Raw genomic sequence first — 25,463 nt, forward strand, 5'->3', positions numbered from 1 at the left:
TCAGATCATGCCAATATTGTGTATATTATTCCTTTTTTTGCTTTTACCTAACATCATACGAATTAAACAATATGCATCACTGGATATTTCACTTTAATGAATCACATTTATTTATACAATTTTTTTTTCTTTCTCATTAGTTTGGTTGTAATTTCACCAATTTTTTGTTTTTCGGGCACCATCTGTGCAATACATATACAACTTTACACCATAAATTCCTGAAACATTATCCACAACGGATTTATCTTCACTATTCACACATTCATTCTCATACACACACATCACTAAATATTCACACTGGAATCATACTATTCACAGTAAGCCATAGAATACAACAAGTAAGTGCTCCACACATTGGTCAGATCGACACAAGCTTATTAACTTTTGAGCTAGATTGTCTAATGGACTCAAACTTTCTACAGGTTTCAGCTGGCAGGACTTCTCTACACACGGCGACTTGGCTAAATCAAGTAAGCATCATTAGCCGCAAGAATGAAATGCCTGTTTTAAATGAGGGTATGCGTCTAACTAAGGTTGTTGTGTTTGTTATTATTTTAATTAGATGGTCAAGCGTCGTCGTATTTTCAATAGAACAACCACACAGGCTTTAACCTATGGGGGTAAGCTGAGGGATGGGGAAAGTGGCCATAGCTAGCTAGTACACCTGAACAAACTTTCAAAGATAGGCTCTTCTTTTCTTTTGACAGCCTTGGTCCTGATGAGAACTCTTTAACAAGACGATTTCGAAACGCGTAGACTGTATTTGTTTCCAGCCATAAGACTGTCCAACCAATTTGTTAATTGTTGACAACTTTATGAGAAATAGTCTATCGCTTACTGTGAATAGTATGATTCAAGTGTAAATATTTAGTGATGTGTGTGTATGTGTGAGAATGAATGTTTGAATGTTTGAATAGTGAAGATAAATCTGTTGTGGATAATGTTTTAGGAATTTATGGTGTAAAGTTGTATATGTATTGTACAGATGGTGTCCGAAAAACAAAAAATTGGTGAAATTACAACCAAACTAATGAAAAACATTTTTTTTGTATAAATAAATGTGATTCATTCAAGTGAAATATCCAGTGATGCATATTGTTTAATTCGTATGTTGTTAGGTAAAAGCAAAAAAAGGAATAATATACACAGTATTGGCATTCTTTTGTTAATTTTTGATCAGTGGTTTGGCCGTGCTGTTGGGAGCCCAGACCCAGTGGTGGTTCATACTGTTCAGATCATGGCAAGGATTACTGCACAGGAGAACCAAGTCAACCACTGTCTAACTCAGGACCAGCTCACAGCCACCCATTTTTCACTCAGCCTTGCTGCCAAAATTACGTGACATGACAAATGAAAGCTTTTCATTTTTTTTATTGGATGGCCTGTGCAGGAGCAGATGGTGAATGGAGAGATGAGAATTATGTTGACTTCAGGTTCCTGAATCCCCGTCCCCTGGATGTCACTGAGGTCCAGTCTTCTTTTCGTCAACTTTGGATATTTCCTCAAAATCAGAAAGCAGAAAGAGCTGTTGAAGCTGCAAATGCAATGTCATTGCATTCTTTTGAATTGAGAAGCAAATTTGGCAGTGGTGTTCTCGCATCACCAATGATGCCCTTATATGTTGGTAATATGCAGGCAAACCTATGTTTGTCATACAACTGGCCCCACTCCTGCTACGACCATTATCATCAGCAATGCCCAACATAGAATGAGAAACACTGTGTCTTCATTACTGTGCCTCTTTGTGCTCTCATCACAACCAATCTGTTATAAAAATAAATACACTGGAGTGTACATCGGCACTGGGTAGTCTTGCCCATTCAAACATGGCACTAACCCACCAGTGATTGCCATTTACCCCAAATCCAGGAGTACCTTTGTGCCCTCCTGTGTTACTGCCACTTCTCAGGTGGCGTAGCTCCCTGGTGACCACCCCATTGCCCACTTGTATCACTGGCACCCTAATTCTGTCCTAAATATACAGTACTTACTTCTCAGCCTACTCTTGTCACTGGCATATTGCTCTGTAGACATTATCCCTGGTCTAGCTCAAGGAACTGGCACTCTATCATAATCACATGCTCCAGTGACCACCCACCCACATCAAAGGCTTCACTTATCACAATCTTGTACCAAATACAATAGTGACCATCCTTGTCATTGTACTACACCCCTGCCATCATCCTTCTTGCCATCCAGTTTACTCCAACTTTTTACTCAACCCCCACTGATTTCTTCTCACTGAAGTAAACGTCACTGCACCCCCTCACTTATCTTACTGATGCTCCCACTACCCACCCAGACCCCTCCTGCCTTCTATGCCCTTCTATATATATGCACTCCATCGCTGGTTTAATTGTACAATGAAGAGTCTTGGTGCCCACTCATGTGACTGGTACTGGACTCCTTCCTGAGTCACCCATTTCACTCACCACTGCCATCATCGCCAGCATGCCTCCTCAGATCAATCCTGTCATACCCTCAACGTACAATGAATGCTCCCTCTAACCACCTATGTTACTGCATTAAATTGCTGTTCTCAATTTGCACTTATCCAATACTGACACTACTGCCATATGTTACCATACACTAGGACAGCCCCTCTTATGGCACCATAATACCCAAAGACCCTTTTGTCTCAATCATTTTGCCCATATGACCTACCAGTAAGGCCATGAGTTTCCTGACTTGCTTCTTGAGACTCAGACACTCTTTGTACTTCTCAAGGAAGCAGGCCTTGCATTCCTTCAACTGGTTCTTGAGCCGTACCACCTCTTCTACAAGCTGCTTAGTTCCAGGAGGCTCTCTGCTATGTCCCTAAGGCAGACACCACATGTTTCTGATGTAATTCAAGAAAAAGCAGCGACCCTCCTCCCACAAGACCAGTCACTCCACAGGAGTCCTTCGGAGAGCCCCACACAAACCGTTTTTTTCGCCAGTTGTTGCAGTGCTGCTGCTTCCTTCTTTTTTTCCGCCCCCAGGCTCTGGTGTGCCTGCTGTAGCTGTTCCTCGAATTGCTGATTGTGCTCCTTCTGTGAAGAGAAAACAGGTGAATGAGTTGGTTCTGCAAGTGATGCACAGGAGGTAGGCAGACTTCATTGTCCTAACCCTTACATACGTCGATGTATGCATTAGTGCAACTATTCAAGTATTAAACTGTGAACAATGAGTATAAAGGACTAGCAAATAAATGAAATAGGCAATCATTCCATCTGTATGCGAAAGAACATTAGTGGCACAGGTTGCAACTGTAACCGAATCATGATGTCATTTTTGCACATCAGAGCCTCATCACAATTCCCAGTAAAAATCAAGTCACCTACCCAGGTCATACTCGTCGTTCAACCCCATATATCTTCTTCTTCACCAAGTTCTACAATCACAATCCCTAAAATGATTACTACAGCACAGAAATATGTTGACCCTCAACCAGTGCTTAATTCGTACAAGAATACATGCTGATTTTGCTCAGAGGCTTGTAGCCGGAGGTGTCAAATGTCGGGGTTGCTGAATACTGTAGTCTTGATTCTATCTTGTGTCTCTTGCATCCACCAACAGGCCCTCCCTGCTCCTTTAACTCACTATTTCAGATTCTTTTTAATCCCTGCTTTCTTTATAAATGTTTTACTGTCCTTTTTCTTCTGTTCTTTTTCTTCCCTCCTTTAGTATTTGTTTTGCTCTTTCTCCGTTTCAAAGTCAGACAATGACAATATAGTGCCATTCCCCATAAATCAGTGCTGGTGGGCACTACCTACAACCACTGGCTCAAATTAAGCACTGGCCCTCCCAGATTGCACTATTAACTTAACTCTTCCTTAACCAAAACCTAATAATTTCCGTTCAATAGATCCAATGTTAGCGGACAACATAATCAAACTAAGACAACTACAATCAACCATCAATATAGGAAAGCTACCTGTATGACACCAGACCTACATTCAATCGCTCTAAATTAACACAATGTTTCAGGGAAGGCAATAGTAAATGACTAACAATCCCTATGACAAACGTCACTGCAATATTACTACAGAATCTTCAAACCTGCATCTAGCAAGATTAAAGTATTCACTGCATTGCTCAAAGTACATTCTCTAAAGCTACCGGGCTCACCATAAATGTTGAAGGAAAATAACAGAATTACTGTACAATCTTCAAAATCATCAACTCACAAGAACTGTGAGACTCCCTAACAGACCACTTCAGCTCTAAAGCCAAAGACCTCAAAGGATGTCCTGAAGCAAAGGTAAATGTGCAACTCTGCTCAAACATTTCCTTGAGTTGCAACTTTCCATATACGGGAGAGTAAATCTGGTAAAATGTCCATCTTGCCAAAGTTGACCTACCCTTTTAACGGAATGCCTCTCACTTTCCCAACAGGAGAAATAAATAAAATTCAGGGGAAAATTACGTGTTTAATCTGGGCTTCCAGGGGTGTCTGTCTACAAGGAGAAAATTACGGTGTAGCCTCAAAAAAAGGGGGGCTAGCCTTGCCAGATTTTAAACTGTACTGCATGGCTTTCCAATTTAAAGATATTCGTATGCTGCTAGGGGAACCTCTGACCAACACCTGGGAGTCTAAATTGGGGAAATGGTTAAGGACTTAAGTTCGAAGGCTTTTTGCATAAATTTGGAGCCCACACATTTTTTTTAAAAGTCAGGTTGAAAGTTTTAAGATCTGCATTAAAATTATGGTCAACAGTGAAACGACTTTTAAAGATGGGTTATTTTTTAGACTTGACCCCCATTTGGGAATCCCCGGGAACACCGGGATGTTTGGAAGATGCATTGAGCTTACCTTTGAAGCAACCATTACGGAGGAGGAGGGGAGAAACTGTGACTTTGAAGCTGCTATACAGGATATAAATCCAGGTGCCAAAGAGGTAGCAAAATGGTACGGTCAATTTCTAGAGGCCGAGGAGGATAGAATGAAGGCTTTATCAGAGGTTTGGTTAGGTATTCTGCAATAAGACTGTTTACAATATTTGTGGACCGGATCCTTAAAAACTCTATATCCCTTCGTCTCACCCACAAACCTTAATCGTCATCACTCTTTTGTTATTCACAGGATTTATTGGACTCCTGAGAGATTAGCTAAGTTTGTAATGCAACCTGTTCCCAGTTGTAAGAGGTGTAAACTTTTGAGAGCCAGTGATGTTCATGTTTTCTTTACCTGTCCCGGGATCCAAGACTTGTGGAAGAACGTTGAAAACATCTTAAGGGCCATTTTCATTAAGGATATTGCTCTGACAGAAACGCTGGTGTTAGGGGTAAACAACGCGTCCCGACAGATTTTAAAGAATACACAAAGGGGATTACTTTTTTACTTGTTGCTCCTGGCAAGAAGAGAAATCTGTAAAAGATGGTTAGCCCCCAAATCCAACAGCATGGTTGAACTCGATAAAATGGAAATACGAACTAGATACTAAAGGCAACCCTGGTTGCACTAATGAGCTGTGGAAAGATTACGTGACATGGTCAAAATAGGATCTAAAACCTTAATGTACGTGGGGCTGGATATCATCTTGGATATAAGGTCTAATGATTATCATGCCATGAGCTTAGTGGAGGTTTGACCAAGTTTCTCGCTTCTCTCCTCCAAGATTCGGGCCAGGGTGGCTCGGAGTCTCAATCTGCATGGACCACAGATCAAACGAGGGAACTGAAACATTCCAGAATGCAGTATTCATGGTGAAATGAGGACTAATAAAAAAAAAAAAGCATTTTCTTGATCTCGCAACTTGTTCTTTAACTGAGACTCTTCTTTTTCTTCCCTCTATCTGCTGATGATTTAACCAACATCACATAAGCCAAATTCACGTCAGGAAAGCCAGCAAGCCCATGTTTATTAACACTCAGGCTCAGCAGCTATCTCGATTAGAGCTATAATCAACCAGTCCCTAGAATCTGGTCTATAGAACAGCACCGTCCCAATGCCCCCTTCAAAATATCACTCCATTTGCAATGGTCCTTTCATAGGCAAACAGACAGAAAGAGCTGTCTACATACAATCATCAGCCTTCATAGAAGAAAACACAAACAGTCTGTCCTCTGATATCCAAACAGGATTCTGGTCTGGTTAGAGCATGGAATACTCATGGATTGCAAAATTTTCATCAATACTGCGGTGGATTCAAATGGAGCAGAAACACTTCTACTAGCCCTTTCCACCAATTTTTGTTATTGTCCAGTACAAACTTTAGCCCAGAGTATCCAGTATATATATATATACTAGACACACTCCTTCAACGCCTTAGTAACAGATGTCCAATCTATCACTGCCATATTTCGGCTCTACTTCTTTTCGCACAATGGTCAAAGTTCTTCAGGATCCCCCAAAAACCTCCCATTTTAATAGCTATCTCAGTTAACTAACGGAAATCATCTCCTCCTTCACCCTCAACTGCTACTGTTAAGTGTGAGAGATACAGATCTTACTAGAACTTGAGAATCTATCTGATCTTAATTTCTTGAATTCTGTGCCATCGACCAATGCCTACTATCCGTTGATCACTGGCCAATAATATATCACATTAAGCATCAAAAACTCAAACAAATAGTTTTTGGTAAATTGATCACTTGCACTCTTCCACTATTGGCCAACAGAGCTTGGCCCACCTATTTACACAATGCTGTAAGTCAGAAACCTAGGCGTGATCATGGATATGAATGTCTCCATCATCCCATAAGTGAATCAAATTAAAAGGCATTTCCCTGACAGGCTACAAGCCTCAAGATAATACACATCTGTGTAGATTATGCCAGCAGTATTTAAGTTAGAACATCCCTTCATGTGATTCAGAGGCAACAAGGAATCCAGAACACAGCTGGGACACAAATTAACCTTTAATGGCACAATTCACGTTTCACCTGGCCTCTTGTCTATAATACAAGCTCGCTATGCTAGACAGAACTTTCAAAGTAGTGTGCATAGCTTATAGTGTCATCTGTGGCTAAGGACCTGGATTGCTTGAGAGCAAATTTCAAACCTACCACCATACCAGGGCTCTTTACATAGGCTAACTCTACTCACAAACATCACTTTCTTCAAAAACCTCTTGCACAGGGGGAACAACTTCTCAGTTCAAATGGCTACGGTATGGAACTCGCGCTCCACAAGAATAAGAATAATTTAGAGCCATCCCAGCTAATGGAGAGCATTAAAAGCATGTCTCTGCCGATGCCCATAACTCTAGTGAAGTAATAACAAAAGAGAATGTACCTGCTTGCACTACTGCCAGTATTCTCACACATCTGCCACATCATGTATGGAGCATGTCTCCAAGAATACACACACCACATGAACATCTTCTACATATGTCCGTCTATAACCAACATCCTAGATTCAACAGATTGACAGAAACCAGATTCAAATTGGTGTGCTTTATGACACCATGACTGGTACTATAAATGCAACTACACAATTTCAAGTTTGCACAGTTTGCCCTTGGTGGTGTTCAATTTTTCAGACTCTTAAAACTTTCAAATTCTGCTCCTTAATATGACATTCAGATGCAGCTGCAATCTACAACAGGGGTTCGCCTCCTACTCGGTCTCCCACTCTTATAAATGAATGGAAAACTGCCTGCAATGCACTACCCTTTGAACATCCATGCCTCTTCTCCTCCACCAATATCAGTCACCCAACCAATTTTGTAAACATGTCACCTAGTCACCGAATATACCTCTGGGTATATGTATGAAATGTTGATGGAGCATTGGTTTTGTCTTTCCCCTCATCAACTGGACTGACGAAACAAATACCATTACTAAGATAGTGTAATACAGGTTTTCTGGCAAATAACTTGGTAGCTATGAAAAGTAAGAGTCTAGTAACTAGCCTCAATGGGTAGAACATGTACTTCACTGGGATCTGCATAGAGGACACTGTCTTCAGTTAGAGAGTAATAACCACAATATACTTACCAAAGGGCAATTTTACAGGTATTAGCATAGCTTGAAAGTCTGGGCAGAGAAAAATTAGATGGGGAGGGTACATCACCAGAACTTTTTATCAGCAAGGTTTCCTTTGGCACAATCCATTTTAAAGAGTGCTGTGTATTCTACTAAGCATTTCCTTGGGGAAAACTTTAATACATAGCCTCTAAACTCAAAGCACCTAGTAACTGGCGCACTACTAGGCACTTATGCTTCACAAGGTTACAGGTCCAGAAGTCTTACAAAGAACACGCAAGCGAACATGCTTTTTTGGCAATTGGATCAAAACTCTAGACTGGTTCCCTTTACACATCTGACTTTCTTTCTCGTTGGCGAAATTCAGAAAGATATCCAACTTCGATTCTTTGAAAAATTCTGATGGTCATAGACACTATCCTTCTCCCCTTTCCTTCCTCTGAAATATGGTCCATTTTAAGCTTATGCAGGCTTGAACTCTCATTTTAAATGTACCCACAAGTTCATAACTTGTAGGATGTGTGTTGTGCTGCTATGTAGAGGGTCCAGTTGCATAGTGGGACTAGGTCAGCGCCTTATAAATACCCCACAATAAACTGCAGGAAACGGTTAGTGAACAAGTCAGAACTTGCCCCTAACCTGTTCTGCACAAACAGCATTTCTGCTCCTCATGACACATTTTAGCAAATACATAAAATGAACTCAAATAGTTAAAAATTGTTTAAAAAACAAGTAACTGCAAAAGCCATGTCTGAATACATGATAATACTCCACAGGACACTGTTGCGATGGCTGACAAAGCTATTGGCTTAAAAGCACTGAATCATTGCCTTTTGTGGGTTGCCCAACAATGTACTAAAAGGCACTGCTGATAGGATCCTCAGAATAACTAAGTAACCCACGCGTGGAAAAGATTCTAAAATACTGCCAGCAGGAGGCAGGAAAAAACACCGAAAATCCTCTGGAAGAGCAACACTGATAATCAACACTTCCCAGTGGCAATATCCCATTACCCAGCTCCACACCTGTCAAATGTGTTCAACCATTAACTCTATACCTAAACCACTACTAGCCTGAATGTTTCACAGTTGCATAAACTGGTAAGTATTGGCATAACTGCATGGCTCTTGCAGTCCGCACCACCTCACTGATCGGTGCCGCAACGTTTGCAAGAAATCGTCGAACCTTGTACACCTCAATCAACATCTCCCACACTGGTCACTCAACATCCTTTCCAACTACACACTCAAGAAGGATGAACCAGAACCGATGATAATCAGAGAGCTGAGCGACCACACCAGGAGTACTATACAAATCCTGCAATGTGATACAATCGCTTGCTAATAGCTGAATGTCTAAATAAATAAAATAAACACTCCTATCAATCATAATAAGCACAGCAACAAAAGCAAACATCTAACCAACACCTTCAACCATAACTGAATGCTCAATGACTGCCTCCCACTTACAGTAATGACAAATATCCAGTTTATCATATACGTAAATTTTATAACCGTCTTTGTCATAGAGGATGTTAAATGATCACTGGTGCATCTAATAATCACTGGCATGGCAAGGGACATTTAACCCACTGTACCAAACTAGCACCTCTAATACACCTTACGAGACAGGACGTTTGATGGACACCGCCCTCGTATAGAACACTTTATGGCTGTACTACAAGCACATCTAATAATCAATGCTCCTATACCAGGCACTTAAGAACTACTTCCCTACATCTGAATGTGCTACGCACATTTAAAACCGAGGGTGGCAGTGCCTTATACATGCAGATCACAACTAAGTAAGACCTCCACCATAGAGCAACATGTAATGTCGATTGTCCTACACATTTCCCTCCAGCACAACTTTTCTCACATGTACCAATCTCACAAGCGCCGACAGATCCATATGCTTGAACATTACCAAATTACCTGCATGGCTACAGTGTGCTGCAGCTGCTCTTTCTCCTGCACCAAGGACTTCATATACCTGGATTTGGCTTCAGAATCATCACGTATCTTTTCAATTTCTTTCTCCATATCTGCCTTCTCAGACTGAAATGGGAAGAGAGAGAATGATTGAACAGCAATCAAATGTGCTAGGAAGAGACTGCATTCACCATGCATGGAAGCAGAAACAAACACCGCTCTCAACATATGAGCAGAAGGACATGTCTAACAACATTACATAAGCAGGACCTCAGTACCAGTATCTTTGTCTTGTCCTCGGGGCTACTCCAATCAGCAGTTTTATAAGACCCCAGAGCCCTCAGAATCACACAACATTATGTCTGGGTCAACAATATCCCTCGCTGGCATCCTTTCTTGTAGATGGTCTATGGATTATGTACTCTGTTTTTTGCCTATTGCTCCTTACCATCAAGTTGGGAAGGGTGGTATAGGAGGCATGGCTGCAAAAAATGTCTCCAAAAGGATCCAGCACAAGCATAATGTCTTACACCCCACAACCATGCCTCCGAACTACCCGTCACCCCCCTTCTATGCCCGTTCCTGCCAATCTGCAGGATGCACAAAGCTTCACCTAGTTCGCTTGAACTTCATAGCGCAGCTGTCTGCAAGACTTATTGTTACAAGTTTTTTGTTTTTTTTAAATATACAGAGTGGGGTTTGGCTACACCGAGAGGAGCATTACTCACTCATCACATGCTAGTGGTTATTTACTGTATCATTCCAGCCTCTAGGAAATGCTTCAATTGAGATGCATGAGCGACTATTTTACCTCTGAAAGGTACACTAAAGTTTCACACTTTTTGTTACATTCAAAACGATATATCCCATGCTCATTGTATGTGATAAACAGCATTCCAAAGTTAACATTTCTCAATTCTTAGATCTAAAAATAAAAACTCTGAAAAGGGAAAATGTCCAAAAGTGTTCCTTTCCAAAATATAATGATGTTAAGATACTGTGAAAGAGGTTGAGGGTTTATGGAGTAAGGGCCATATGTATGAAGCCTTTTGTGATTCGCAAAGGCCGAAATTCGCAGAATTTCGGCCTTTGCGAATCGCAAACGGCCTTTTTGCATGTTTTGGGATGTATGAAACATTCCCAAAATAAGGAATTGCAAACTTGTGCGATTCCTTATTTTGCCATAGCATTTAGGAAATCGCAATTTTGCGATTCCTTAAATGCTATGTATGTAGCATTTTTGGCTAGCAAATTTTGGTTAAAGAATCGCAAATTGTGGTAATTTGCGATTTCTTGTAAATATGCACAATTGTGCATTTGTGAGGGTGGCATATGACGCACATACATGCCCATTGGGCATGTATGTGCGCCATATGCACACACATGTAATTTACAGGGGTGCAGCAGGGTGTCCTTGAGACAACCCTGCACCCTTGCAAAAATTCTCAAATTGCGATTAGCAATTTGAGAATTATTTGGAAATTATTCCTGTGGGCCTCCTGGCCCATAGGAAGGCATTGGAAAATATTCCTTAATTGCGAATTCGCAAAATGCAAATTCGCAATTAAGGAAGCTTAAGGAATCGCAAAATAAATGCTATTTTTAGGTTTCGCCTATTACCATTCGCTTGCGAATGGAATAGGCGAAAATTCATGGGCTCGATCGAATAGTCAAACCATTGCGGTTTCCACTGCGGTTTCTTTACAGTGCATGTGAGGTCACGTGACCACAAAAGCGGGTCACGTGACCACACACGCACGAGCATCTCCCTAATCCGCCTGCCCCCACCAGGCTCTCCCGCCCCCATCCGGCTTCCCTCCGCGCATCTGCCTATCACACTTCTCCCCTCGCACGCATTCCCGCCCCCCCACCAGGCTCTCCCGCCCCCATCCGGCCCATCTGCCTATCACACTTCTCCCCTCGCACGCATTCCCGCCCCCCCACCAGGCTCTTCCGCCCCCATCCGGCCATTTGCTTTTTCGAGCCGAGCATGGCGGAATAGTCTTGCTTTCCCGGTTTTAGCTTGTTTTTCTTTCGTTTCTATTTTTCGATTCCCATCGTTTTCTCGTCATTCTATACCTTCCCGCCCCCCACCAGGCTCTCCCGTCCCCATCCGGCTTCCCTCCGCGCAGCCATCTGCCTGCCACACTTCTCCCCTATTCCCATCGTTTTCTTGTTTCCCCCCTCCCTTTCTCATCACGTTGCTCGTCATTCTATACCTCGTTGTTTTTTTTATATTCATAAGTGTTGTTTGCTTTTCAGCCGTCGCTCATGTGCCCCTCTCTCCCAATCTACTTTACATGTTGCTCTGTCGTCAGCGTCCTTCTCCCCCACCCGCTCTACACTGCTCTTTCACCCATTGCTTCTCCTACCTACCCACGCCCTCTGTTGCTTCACCTCACCCGCACCTCACTGCTCGACTCTTCGCCCCCGCTCTCTGGTGTTCCTCGTGCACTCCTACCTGCTCCCTCCAGTGCTTGTTACATTTTGCTTAGCTCCTCTAACTCAAAACGCTTCTACTTTATGTGCAAGTGTTATATGTGCGTAAATGGAATGAAAACATCTAAAACGCCCCTTTAAAGTTGTAGCCGCCCTCTGAGTTTTCAAAATACTTATCCTCGTGGAAGATATCACACACACCTGCGATACAGCAAATCGTGGTTTTTTTTGGGGTGAGATTGTTTTTTCTTCCCCGATGTTGCAAGTACTTTAATGTTAGAACAGTTGCATGCTTTAGTTGTGCTTGGGTTTTTTTGTTTGAAGAGCGAGCGAGAGAAATGGGTTGAAACCTGAATATTGTAGTGGGAACAGTGGCTAGTGGGGACTGGTGTGGTCGTCGGGCTGCTTTGGTTCCACTAGCCGGTCACATCACAACAACCTGGCACAGCTGATATAGTGTGTGTGCATGTGTGTTAAAGTCTAGACTGCATTGCAGATCTTCGATCAGACTGGTGCCTTCTGTGGACACATGGGGTGGGCGGGTCACAGAAGCGTGCAGAACATTGGCCCCGCCTCTGGTGAATAACATGAACTAGCGCATATTGCCATCAAAAGATCCCACTTCTGTCGGCGCTATTGTATTTTCAGTCTGCATTCAAGCATGCTGGGACTTTTACCCCCACACCCAAAAAAAAGTAACATTAAATCTACCCCCATTCAATTTACAGCTGCTGGCCTGGTTTCCAAAGTCCACGTATGACTCGCTGCTCCAGTGCAGGATTTTTCTGTGCATTCTGGGACTCGTAGTCCCGGGATGCTGACGTCTAAACCACATCGAGGCCATATTCGGCTTCACAACTTCACAACCTGGAAGCAGAACCGTATTCTCGATTCTGTTGCTCATAGCAAGCGAGTGGTCGCAAGTCGGGTGGGGTCCGTAGAACAGCTGTATGTGTCAACCTTCCTTCAAAAATAGAACTCTGACCATCACATGAGTAAAGTTGGAGACTTTCATGACGGCCAAGGTGGCAGCAGTTCTTGATGTCGCAGTATTAAAGAGCAGCTACCTCACTCTCCCAAGACACCTGTTTTCCTCTGAGAAGTGCTGGTACCCAGAGGTACAGGTTCCACACACCTGCCCAATTGCCTCAAGTGGTCTCTGAGACCCCTTCACAAAGGCAGTAGATGTGCTTCACACTATTACATACTGGGGGGCCGTTAATGGTCGCCTGTTTCCATGTCTCGAGCACGTGTAACCGAACCCCTCTTGTATTCTCCATTCTCGTGTTCGCCAGCAGCACAGTGGGGCGTTTTGACAGGACTGTTGCTGCCGCCCCACACCTCCCACCCTTCCGCCTGCCCTGGGTGGTAAGTTGCTGTCAGGCACAAGCCTCTCGTGAACGAGCCCAGCCAGCCCAACCTCCCTCACACAGCTTCTCCCAGCCATATGGTCATTCGAGTTGCCCACCCCCTCCCTCTCCAGCGCCTGCCTTCCGTGACTCGCATTAGATCATCAGAGGCAGACCAGGCCAGCAGGCAGCCCACCCCCCTCCCTCTCCTTATGGGCAACCCACCCCCTCCCTCTCCAGCGCCTGCCTTCTCTCTCGCATCGCCTCACTGGCCCGTTTGTTACTTGTTTGGAAGGATAGTCATATGGGAAGGGCTGCCTGCCGTTTGCTGTTAAGGTATACAAGGGTTTAACACGTATTTTGTCGTCTGAAGCATTTTTTCACCAATGTCCTCTTAGTTGCAACACATCCTGCTATCACCGAGTCCGCAGCAGGCTGTGTTCTCCCAGGATGAAACCGAAATAAGACACCCCAGACAAGCCACCCATTGTCATAAGCAAACACAGCCTCGGTCTTTGCAGGCACAAAACAAGGGCCGTTTGCGAAACAGGGCTGTTCCTTTGTAGAGCTGCCAGGGCTCCCCTATACAACACATTCCCGCTAAGCCACAGGAAGGAGAGGACGCCGCTGGCAGAGGCCTGACAGGCAAGACTTTTGGAAAATAAAGATTCACTCTTCTAGCCTGAGTGTTGAAATATATGATGCTCTGGTTACTATGCTCACTGGTAATTTGTATTACGCTGAACTTAGAATCCGACCCATTCAGGCACATAATAATATGGACATCAAGTGACTCGGGACATTGTCAGCCTCTTCCTCCAACAAGCATTTGCAATGCAATAGGTCTCGCATTTATGAGAGTTTGAGCTTTTGACATTGTAAATGACAATGCCCTTTATTTATGTGTTGTTTTTAAAACAGATAAATAAAAGGCATTGTCATTTACAATGCCAATAGCTTAAATATTCGCAAATGCGATACCTTTTGCATTGCATCTGCGTTCGGCACTCGCGCTATAAAGATATAAAAAAACAAGCACTGGCGTTGCCAATAGGTTTCGCATTTGGAAAGTTGGAGCTATTGGTTTTTGTAAAAGACATTTTATATTTATATATACATTGTCAATAAAATATATAAATAAAAAATGTCATTTACAAAACCAATAGCTCCAACTTTCCAAATGCGAAACCTATTGGCAACGCCAGTGCTTGTTTTCATACATACCATTTTGCATTTCCTAAATAGCGATTCCTTAAAATACGCTATTTAGGAAATGCAAAATAGTTTGATGATACATATGGCCCATTGGGTATAAGAATATTAAGGGTTTGGGGTAAACGGATTTTTTTGTGTGTGTAAAAACATTGAAATAACGTACAATCGCCTTCCATATTAAAACCAGACCTATTGGCTGTTTGGCACTGCATCCGCTTCCTAGAAGAGATGTAACTCCCAGTAATTTCCAATTCTGATCGGGCAAAATATACCCTCTCTCTTGCAGGGATCTATAGATTGGCAGTGCAATGCATAAATCATAGACTTTTCTTATCAGCAGCTGATGCTTATAAGGCCTATGTGTCCTATTTGTAGATTCTACTTTTTGTCGAGGGATCTGTATAAAGTGAACCTAGCTGGCAAGCGACCCAACACTAAATGATGGTGACATTTATTTAAGGGTCAGCAAGGGTGGTAACGATCCATGAACAGGGTGGTAATGATCCAAGAACGAACCTTATTTTCAGTAGGGTATCTGTATGCAAATCTAGCTGAGGTTGGTGACGACTTGAATGATGTCCTTGAAAAATGTAGTACCACAGGAGACCATCTAACTAATCACAAGCCAGAGGTAGTTAAGAGTGACTGGGTGTGCTTTCAGTTTTCATTTGGAATTGTCAGCCTTCATTAAAACGCATATCTCTATGGCCTCAACTCAGTTCCATCGGTGCTCTCTGTAGTGGCCTCCGATCTTTGCTTGCCTGGAGCTTACATATAAACCTACTGAGATGAGAAGGCCATCGTCTCTGGATGAAATTATCAGAGTGAATTATCCTTCACAACTTGCGTTCCCTATAAACGTCATAAGCTCACACATTTATCACATTTAACAAGACAATCACATGATTGGTCCTTATGTATTGCCATGTTAAGCAGCCAAAAATGTTAAATAACCTTTTGACGACTCGGTGGCATGAGCAATAGACTGAGCGCTGCACCACTGCTCTTGTTTGATATACAAGCCGGCACATAGAGTTCATCCCTGAAAGCCACAAAAACCTGTCTCAAACAGGAAGGATCATGTTTCTGCAATCTGTGGTACTTGCTTCTCTGACATGCAGCACCTGCGTAAAGTCTTCCAGTGGTTACCATCTGCTGCTAGGAAAACCATGGTCCAGGCCTTGGTATAAGCCAACCTGATTATGGCAAAGCCTTGCTTATGGCTACTAATGACACCTTACTGACCAAACTCCAGGTAGTGCAGAACACGGCCGCTTGGCTGATCTGCAATCTACCAGCAGGTTCCCCGGCGAGGCCTACTTTGAGATCCTAAAGTGTATTATTGTCAAGATCTGCTGCCTTACCCACAAGGCACTGAACCGTGAAGCCCCTTTATACCTAAAGGACAAATTGAATTACTACTGTCCTCCAAGAACGCTTAGATCAAGTGACAAGGTGTTCTTGGTTGTTCCCAGCGTAATCAGACTGGGTGGTAGAGTTTTTTCGTTTCTCACCCCTTCGGCGTGGAACCAACTTCTGTTCCTTGTAAACTGCAGTTCGGAATTTACCAAGTTTAAAAAACTTTGGAAGACCTGGCTGTTCTAGCTGTTGTAGTGTTTTGTGCTGGCCTAGTGCTGTGATATACCTTTGGGTAGGATTAGTTTCGCTATATCAGGTAGAAATATTATAACATAACAAATGCAAGAATTGTGGTTTTAAAAGCTTCTAGGCCTCAAGCAGTCAGGGTATACCTCTTGGGAGTCTAAATACGAGAGCCTGGTAACACCATCTTTCCATTCACTAGACAAACTTCCAACTTGGAGATCTGGAATGCAAGAAAAGTTAAGTCTCAAATCAAATCATCAAATCTACTGTTATGGCTCCAGAGACAAAACTCCTTCGCTGGTCACTGCAATAATGATACTATACCATGGTACGGCTGGGGGGGCATCCATAAACTGTTCACATCAGGAAGGATTATTTTACTTACCCTGTAAACATATGTTTGTCATATGTGGTGCTGTAAAAACACATGCTATTGCAACTTGTTTTTTTAAGAAGTTTTTCGAGTCACAAGATCTTAGTGACTCCTCCTCTGGTAGTGAACTCCATTGTTAGATTGTTTTCCAATTAGCGAGCGAGAGCAGGTATGGACCATAAGTGTACTGTAAATATTTAGATAAATTTGAAAATATTTGTAGCAAACACTGAATTCCAAAGATACAAGTGGGTGCATGTGAATCTACAATACTACATACGATGAGAGATGCCTACATGGTAAGCAACATAATCAGTTTGTAGCATTTGTGGCTGTGCATATACATGCTCTGCATCAACTTTAAACCAGGCTTCACCCCTCCCCCCACACAAGCGGTGAGCAATGGCTATCCAGTGCATGGTGCAGATGTCTGAAACAAAGTCCTTAAAACATTCTGACCTACTCTAGCCTGCTGTCTTGCCAGATTGTCCATAAAGTAATGCTTTGTGAAGGGGTATAGGGTGGAGAACTTGCCAGCTTTAAAGGTGTCAGCTGTGGGTATGTTCCCATGAAAGGTCACAATGGTGCCTTATTTGAAGGTGGAGCAAGGCCTTGGGAGGGCAGGTAGAGTTCTTTTAGCTTTAAGGTAACATGTCTGGATACATGTGACAACCACCTAGCTATACTTGCCGTAGACATTTATGAGGCTGTGCAAAGGCAACAAAAAGATATTGTGGTTTAAAGTAGTCTTTTAGTCAAGTATGTAAAGTGCTCTCTCTGCTACCGAATCAGGCCGCAGAAAAACTACAACCTTGTCATTGTGGACCTAGAAAAAAGGCTTGTGTAATGTGAAGTCCTGCAGTTCACAAATATACCGAAGGGAAGTTACAGGTACTAACAAGCATTTACAATGCAACGGTTTTGCCTTTGCAAAAGTTAGAGCTATTGGCATTGTAAATGACAACTTTTTTATTTATGTGTTGGTTTTGAAAACAGATAAATAAATGGCATTGTCATTTTCAATGCCAATAGCTTAATCTCTCGCAAATGCCACACACACACACACCCATAGAGAGCCCCCCACACGCACACAGAGCCCCCCCACACACACCCACACAGAGCCCCCCACACACACAACCACAGAGCCCCCCCACACACCGAGCCCCTCCCACACACCCACACAGAGCCCCCCCCACACAGAGCCCCCCCACACACATCCTCACAGAGGACCCCCACACACTGCGAGCCCCACAAAGCACATATTACTGTAACTATTTAAAGAGGAAATATTAGGTGCAGTAACAGGAAATTTCACAGCGCCTTATGCTGGGACAATCTTACCAACAACTGAAAGACCTGAGTGGCATTTTTTTTGCTTTCTTAACGGCCCATCATTACAATTACTGAGCACTTTACTAACCTGGATCATCAAAACTAGTAGTAGAGCTCAATTTATCCCGGTTATTGCAGTCGATGGGGCAGCTGGATACCACCGCTTGAGTTTTTGATAGCTGCCGCTTTTTTTTTTTTTATCTCAGACCAGGACTGAAGCATCAAGACAGTCATGAAAGCTTGAGATAAAGAGACAAAAATGTAAAAGTGGAGCAAAGCAAAGCTAGGAGCGGGGCCCCTAGAATTAAGTGACGATTAGGACCAAGTTATGTGGCAGGCTTAACTAAATTATGTGGCATGAAAAGGCGAAGTACGTGGCATAATTTGTGGCAGCATTACTTCAATAGGTTGAATTTTTTTGCAAGTTTGCACTATCTGGGAACGTTCACTCCTCATTAGTATGGGTTCAACACCATAATAGAGACATCAGTGACCGAAAGATGGCCAGGTAACTTTTCGCATGCGCTGTAGCAGCAACACGTGAGACAGAGCATAGTAATTTGCGATCCGTATGCGCTAGAAGCACTTTGTGTAATTTACCCCGCAGATGATGGATTACTGGGCAAGTGAGAAAAATCACAATTTTGCGGAAAACACCCTGGCGGAAAAATCACCCAGACCATCTGGGTATGAGGTGTAATCATGTTTATGCAGCATTGATATTTGGTAATTCTGACATTCTGCAGCGCTTGCTACTGCCTCATGGGGAAAACGGAAGAGCCCATGCACTTTTTCTAACCAATCAAGCACTGAAGGTGTCCAGTATTGCCCAAGGAACTAGTCTGGGGCACTGAAAGCAAACGCAGTGCTGGACGGGGAAAACAGACAGCACTGCTGGCGCGGACAGACCTGAGCAGGCTAGACTGGGACCAGGCAGCCTGCATCTCATCTGCCACTGATGCGTCTGTAGAGCTAAATTAATGGCTCGGGGAAAGGGGGTTGGGGAAGCCAGAGGTGGAATTAGTTAGATGAGATGCATCGCCAGAGACAAACCCAGGACTGAAAATATTTGCGCTTTTATGCTAAACAAAAAATCCACCACATGCTTCGAATGCCACATGTGCAGGCGGGAGGGGGGTGGGTGGACAGTGAAAGGAACCCACGTTTTACAAAGTAAGCAAAAATAAGACATTCTCCAGCTGGCATACTTTTCCATCACAAAGGCACCACAGACAATCACGGCACATTGTCTGGGCAAATACAATGCTTCGCTCTGCTGAAACTGCTTTTGTTTTTTAGACCACACGGTGCCCGCTGCCCACCCACCAAGGGTGCCAACCCGCCAATGGCAATAACTGACGTTTTATCCTTCTACGTCGAGAAGATGCAGGGATGAAACAAGCCGCCTAGATCAGGAAGTTTTACACGCAGGGCATGATTCGCTCTACAAGGCATACTTTGCTGTCCATGAAGCACAGAGTCCAGGCTCGGCAGAGTTGTTCTGTTATTTTATTCTCGCGTGTGTTTTCTCGCTCTGAACTTTTCTCTTCCCGCAGCATTTCCCTTCACCGCCTCTCGCTCCCCCTCCCGCCCCCTTTAGTTTAGTGCAGACCACACATCCTCTCCTTGTCCCAGACGCACATGCAAAGAGGGAGTCCGCACCTGACCCCCGTGCAATGCCGGCCCAGATTCGGGGGCGTTCCCGAGAACAGGCTTTCGGCTGACGTAGCCAAAAGCCAAAAATTCTCGGGAACGCCCCCGAATCTGGTCCGGGATTGACGAACAGAGCCGTCTTCCAATGGCTAGCCTCCATTTATGGAGCTAGCCAATGGGAGACTGGGGACGTTCCATGCCCCACATACTGTAATCAATAGGTTTTCGCCTAGAGAAACGATGCTTTCGCATCGTTTTCGCCAGGCAAAACCTAAAAAGGGTAGAAGTGAGGCGTCACCTGTATAATAAAGGTGACAGCCGTGGTAATCGGCACACAGCAGAGATGAAACTGCATATTCATATTGAGTCAAGATGCACCTACTGAATGTGCGACAAGGAAGTGCACAGAGGCATTCTAAGTACAGGAGTCCTTCTTAATTAGACACGTAAATCTCGACGAATCAGTCGAATAATCTTAAGGTCCGGAATGAATCCAGGGAAGGGAACAGAATCAATCTAAAGAGGAGCATAAAACCAGCTGTAAAATGACCTATTCAAACAAGATTCCCAGTAGGGATAGGAGACATAGTAATGATAATGCGTGAATGAAGGGGGCCTGAATGAATAGACGATCGGGTGAAAAAGCAGAAGTATCTGGGGTGACTGTATAAAAAACCACAACGTAAGTGATGTTTAACGTTGGAGAAAATGTCAGTGTAAATATGCACGATCTACATTGTAGCAACGGGGTGTGGGTGAGTGAGGCTACGTTGTCAACGCTGGCCAAGTGAGTAGCACTTATGAGTAGGGTCGGGTACCAGAGGCAGCGTGCCGCGTGTCTCTACTAAGTTCCTGGCGAAGGTGAATACGCCCTCAGTAAAAGGCGATCCACTCCATGTGCGGCAATCAAATGGAGAGGTGTCGTCAGTTAACAAAAGGCTTGTGAAAGTCGAGTGAGTGAGACAAATCGGGAAAAACTGTTCTATTGGAATAATGGAATAGGCACTGCTGAATAAGCCGTCGGTAAACGGCGATCCAATCTGTAGGCAACAATCGAGTGAAAAGGTGACTTCAAGTGCCAAAAGGCTTGTAAAGTGAGTGATCGAAGCGAATCGGGAGTACAAGTTAAACTATGATAAACGAAACATCAATAGTATGTGGCATTTAATGTACAGAAAAGATTCCAAAAAGCCAGGGCGCCATCGTGTGTCTAAACTAGGGAAAGCTCAAAAAACCATGGTGTGGACCAGCGATAACGCTGGCTTATCTGCTCGGCTGCGTTGGAGCGTCCTACACAACAGCTAGTGCTGGAAACACTGGCAATGACTAACGTTTTATCCTTCTACGTCGAGCGGATGCAGGGATGAAACAAGCCGCCTAGATCAGGAAGTTTTACACGCAGGGCATGCTTTGCTCTCCATGAAGCACAGAGTCCAGGCTCGGCAGAGTTGTTCTGTTATTTTATTCTCGCGTGTGTTTTCTCGCTCTGAACTTTTCTCCTCCCGCAGCATTTCCCTTCACCGCCTCTCGCTCCCCCTCCCGCCCCCTTTAGTTTAGTGCAGACCACACATCCTCTCCTTGTCCCAGACGCACATACAAAGAGGGAGTCCGCACCTGACCCCCGTGCAATGCCGGCCCAGATTCGGGGGCGTTCCCGAGAACAGGCTTTCGGCTGACGTAGCCAAAAGCCAAAAATTCTCGGGAACGCCCTCGAATCTGGTCCGGGATTGACGGACAGAGCCGTCTCCCAATGGCTAGCCTCCATTTATGGAGCTAGCCAATGGGAGACTGGGGACGTTCCATGCCCCACATACTGTAATCAATAGGTTTTCGCCTAGCGAAACGATGCTTTCGCATCGTTTTCGCCAGGCAAAACCTAAAAAGGCAGTCTCCCAGGAGAGAAAGTGGGAAGGGAAAGAATGTCACTACATTCAAAGGGAGGTCCCGCGAGTCTGGTGAGGACAATCTTCAAGTTCTAAACTAGGGCAGGTGGCACCCTAGGTGGGATGACACATTTAAGGCCCTCAATGAAACCTTTAATAATATAATAGGGATCCTGAAAAGCGAGGACTATTTCCGTTCTGCCTGCATATATGCAGAGATAGTGGCTATGCACAGTAAAATCAAGGAGTAAACTAGCCCTGACTTTTGCAAATGTAACAGGCAGCAAATGATTTCTTGTACCATAGGTGTAGGAGAGTTAACACGGTTCGAGGTACAATAATGAACAAACCTCTCCCACGTAGAAGTGTGGTAGGCAAGCAGCGATACCCACATTCAAAGACCTCTGAAGCAAAATCACTAGGTTGAGCTGCCTGGAGTCTAAAGACTCTAACTTGGTTGTGTAAGAGTCCGACCTGTTGGGGAACTTCTTGTGAGACGTGAAGGACATGTATAGAAAGGTTGAGAACCATGTTTGTCAGGCCACCTAGATGAGGGTGAGGGATGTTTTCTGCAGTTTCCGGACCATGTACAGTAGAAGTGGGAGAGGAGGAAAAGCAAATACAAAGATATCCAACCAGTTCAACCACAGAGCATTGACCATGGACTTGTGGTGTGGAAATCTGGAGGCGAAGTTTGCCCATTTTACATTTTTGCAAGTGTTGAAGAGGTAGATGTCCACGGCCCATCCCTGGGAGCCTGGGATAGTCTGATTTGTTATACTTGTAGGAGTATGATGGTTAGTAGCTGTGTTGGTACTGTCATTGGCGATGCTGGCAGGGGGAATGAGTGTTGGAAGCTGCAGTGGCTTCCTGGCGAGGACCATGGGCCCGATGTAGGTAATTCTAAATTACCACTTCTAAAATACCGAATCATACCGATTCGGTATTTAAGAAGTGGTAAATTAGAAGGGGGGAAATGTAGGTATTTCAGATTTGGTAAATACCGAATCGTTAAGATTCGGTATTTACCGATTCTGTAAATACCGAATCGGTAAAGCCCATTGATTCCTATGGGCATTGCAGCCCATAGGAATCAACAGTGTTTACCGAATCGGTATTTACCGATTCGGTAAATACCGATTTTTGCAAGGGTGCAGGGGGTGTCACTTTGACACCCTCTAGCACCCTGAATTCAGGCATGTGTGCCATGTGCCTAAGGGCATGTCTGTGTGTCACATGGCACTGGTGTGCATGCACACATGTGCATGCACACCTGTATTCGGTATTTTACCACCCAATAGGATTGAGTGGTAAAATACCGATTCTTAAAGCCCTGTGGCACTCTGACTTGTGCCAGCTACATCTGCATTTACAGAATCGGTATTTTACTGAGTCTGTATTTACCGATTCGGTAATTTTACCGAATCGGTAAATACAGAATCGGTAAAATACCGATTCTGTAAATGCATGCCCTACATCTGGAAACCGTAATACCGGTCGGAAACGGCCGAATTCGGCCGTTTCCGACCGGTATTAGGGCACCTACATCGGGCCCCATGGCACTTATTCTTTTACAAATTAAGCACTGGGCACATGGCGAAGTTGATTATAAAACCCAATTTGGGGCACAGGGAGATAGCAGCTTGGGGTGTGGGCTAATCAGTTTTGTCTGCTTGCACTCTTGATCAGCCCATCATCTATACAGGGGAAGACACGAGTTCCCCATCCCCTTCTGAGATGGGCAGCTACTACCACTAGACATTTGGTGAAGACGCTTTGGGTCCTGGTGACTCCGAAGGGAAACACATTTAACTGGTGGTGCTGATCACTTACCATGAAGCATAGGTAGAGCTGATGGGCCAGATGGATGAGGATATGAAAGCAGGCAACAATCATGTCTAGTGTGGCCATGAAGTCACCATGCTGCAGTGGGAAGATGACATCTTGTAGAGTGACCATGTGGGAATGTTCTAAGAGGATGGATCTGTTGAGAAGCCTGAGATTGAGGATTGGTCTGAGGGACTCTAGGAGCTGTTATTTCTGAAGGTGCCACGTGCATACCCCTACCTCCCTTTTGGTGGTACGTCTACTACAGGCATTAGTATGACTGTATTGGGTCAGGGGAAGTAGCCATGAACCCAAAACTTCCCTGCAGTCTCTAAAAGGAGCCTTTGGCTCAAGGAACTTGAAGGGCACCCATAGCCTTAGCAATGTTGGTATCCTTCTTTATCTTTCTCAATATCTCATCAGTCTGCGGACCAAAGTGGTGTTCTACATCAAAGGGCAGGTTGATGAGATATTGTTGGATTCCTGATGGATTGCAGAGACATGCAGCCAACAATGGCGGTGAAGGATCACAGAAGAGTTCACCCCTCTGTCAGAATATTAGCAGAATCCAACAAACACTGAAAGGTGGCACTGAATATGGCCTTCCCCTTCTCAAAAATCTGTTCTCACTTTTTTCGGTGTTGGAGTAAGGCCCCCATCTCCTCCAACTGGGCTCTGTCACAGCGAGACAGGAGGCTTACCGAATTGGTGATGTGGTAGCACCAAGTGCTTTTGTCAGCTGCACCAAAGCGCTTATTCTCCTTATCAGGTGTAGGAGGACCATTGCCTGTAGCCTGGGCTGTTTTTCTCTTTCAAACATTGGAAACAACCAAAGAGTCCGGGAGGGGAGGGGGAGTGGGGGAGAGACAGGACATCTGATGTAGAGGAGATCTGAAGGTACAGGCTTTAATGGTTTTTAAGCCTGGGCGTTACCACCTTGGATTTTAAGGGCTCCCTAAAATTATTTGGGCTGAATTCACCATCACCTTCCACATAGGGAGAAACTGGAGGGCAAGATGGGATCTGGGGCATCTCTCCCAGGAACTCATCATCCTCCAAGGTAACGTACATGTCCACCGTGTGATAGGTGGCTGCACATTAGTCTACGCCATGGAATGCGGTTGTGTCATCTGTTGAGGAAGCCTTAACAGGGAAATGGCCATGGGTCACCGAAGCGGGGAGGGGGGTCGTGGAATAAAGGAGGGTAGTGGGGCATGGGAGATGTCGTAATCCACCAAAGGATCGTCCATAGGGTGCAGGGAGACTAGCGCACTGAAGTCCTGTGCTGAAGAGTAGAGGTAGGACTACCTGTGACTGAATGGACTCCAGTGACCCTGAGGGAAAGTCGTAGATTGTGAGGGAGGAGGTAATGGATTAGGTAGTGGTGGGCTAACAGCAGTGTCCTTAGGCCTCTAGGAAAGTGCTGGCTGAGGAAGAATGTCCAGTTCTGGAGCGTCCTCGGAGGAGAGTATTTCTTTTAATGGCAAATTCTTCCCAGTGGCAGAGCGCTTGCCTGTGAAGGGGTGAATAATGATCCAATACAGTCTTTCATCCAGCTCATGTTGAAGCTTCTAGGGCTTCATTTTGAAGTTGGCTGCTGATGGTTTCACAGCCGATGTTGGTTTAGGTTCTGATGGCATGCCGGCCTCGATAAAAGTGTCATTCTTGAAGGTGCGACGCCGACAAGGGATCTCGGACACGAGAGCTGATAGGGGTCAAAGGTCTTAGATGAATCCTGTTTTGCCCCGACGTCTTACCTCTGTGTCAACCAAAGCTTGAGGGTGGTGGCGCTGCCAAAGGTGATGGTGGGTTGTTCACGGGGCTCACAGCCTTAACCTTCAGGGGTTGGTGCTTGGCTTTGACGTGCGGCCATTGGTGTGTCTTAGTGGTCTGTGTAGATGTAGGCAGTGGCTGCACTCACACGTCTCAGTGCAAGATCAAGGGT

The 25,463-nt window shown here is 44.4% G+C and overlaps 1 protein-coding gene across 4 annotated transcripts in view; it reads right to left on the reverse strand.

The window, feature by feature from the left end:
* CALCOCO2 (calcium binding and coiled-coil domain 2) overlaps positions 1 to 25,463 on the reverse strand; it is a 428,938-nt gene that overhangs the window by 80,708 nt on the left and 322,767 nt on the right. For all 4 annotated transcript variants that reach the window (XM_086924246.1, XM_086924247.1, XM_086924245.1 and 1 more), the window contains exons 9-10: positions 9,846 to 9,968; positions 2,925 to 3,032 (exon numbers count right to left, since the gene is read on the reverse strand). In XM_086924246.1, coding sequence (XP_086780372.1) covers positions 2,925 to 3,032; positions 9,846 to 9,968 — 231 coding nt within the window. The remainder of the gene's footprint in view (positions 1 to 2,924; positions 3,033 to 9,845; positions 9,969 to 25,463) is intronic.

The sequence above is a fragment of the Lissotriton vulgaris genome, chromosome 5 (assembly GCF_964263255.1).
Source record: "Lissotriton vulgaris chromosome 5, aLisVul1.2, whole genome shotgun sequence".
Taxonomy (NCBI): domain Eukaryota; kingdom Metazoa; phylum Chordata; class Amphibia; order Caudata; family Salamandridae; genus Lissotriton; species Lissotriton vulgaris.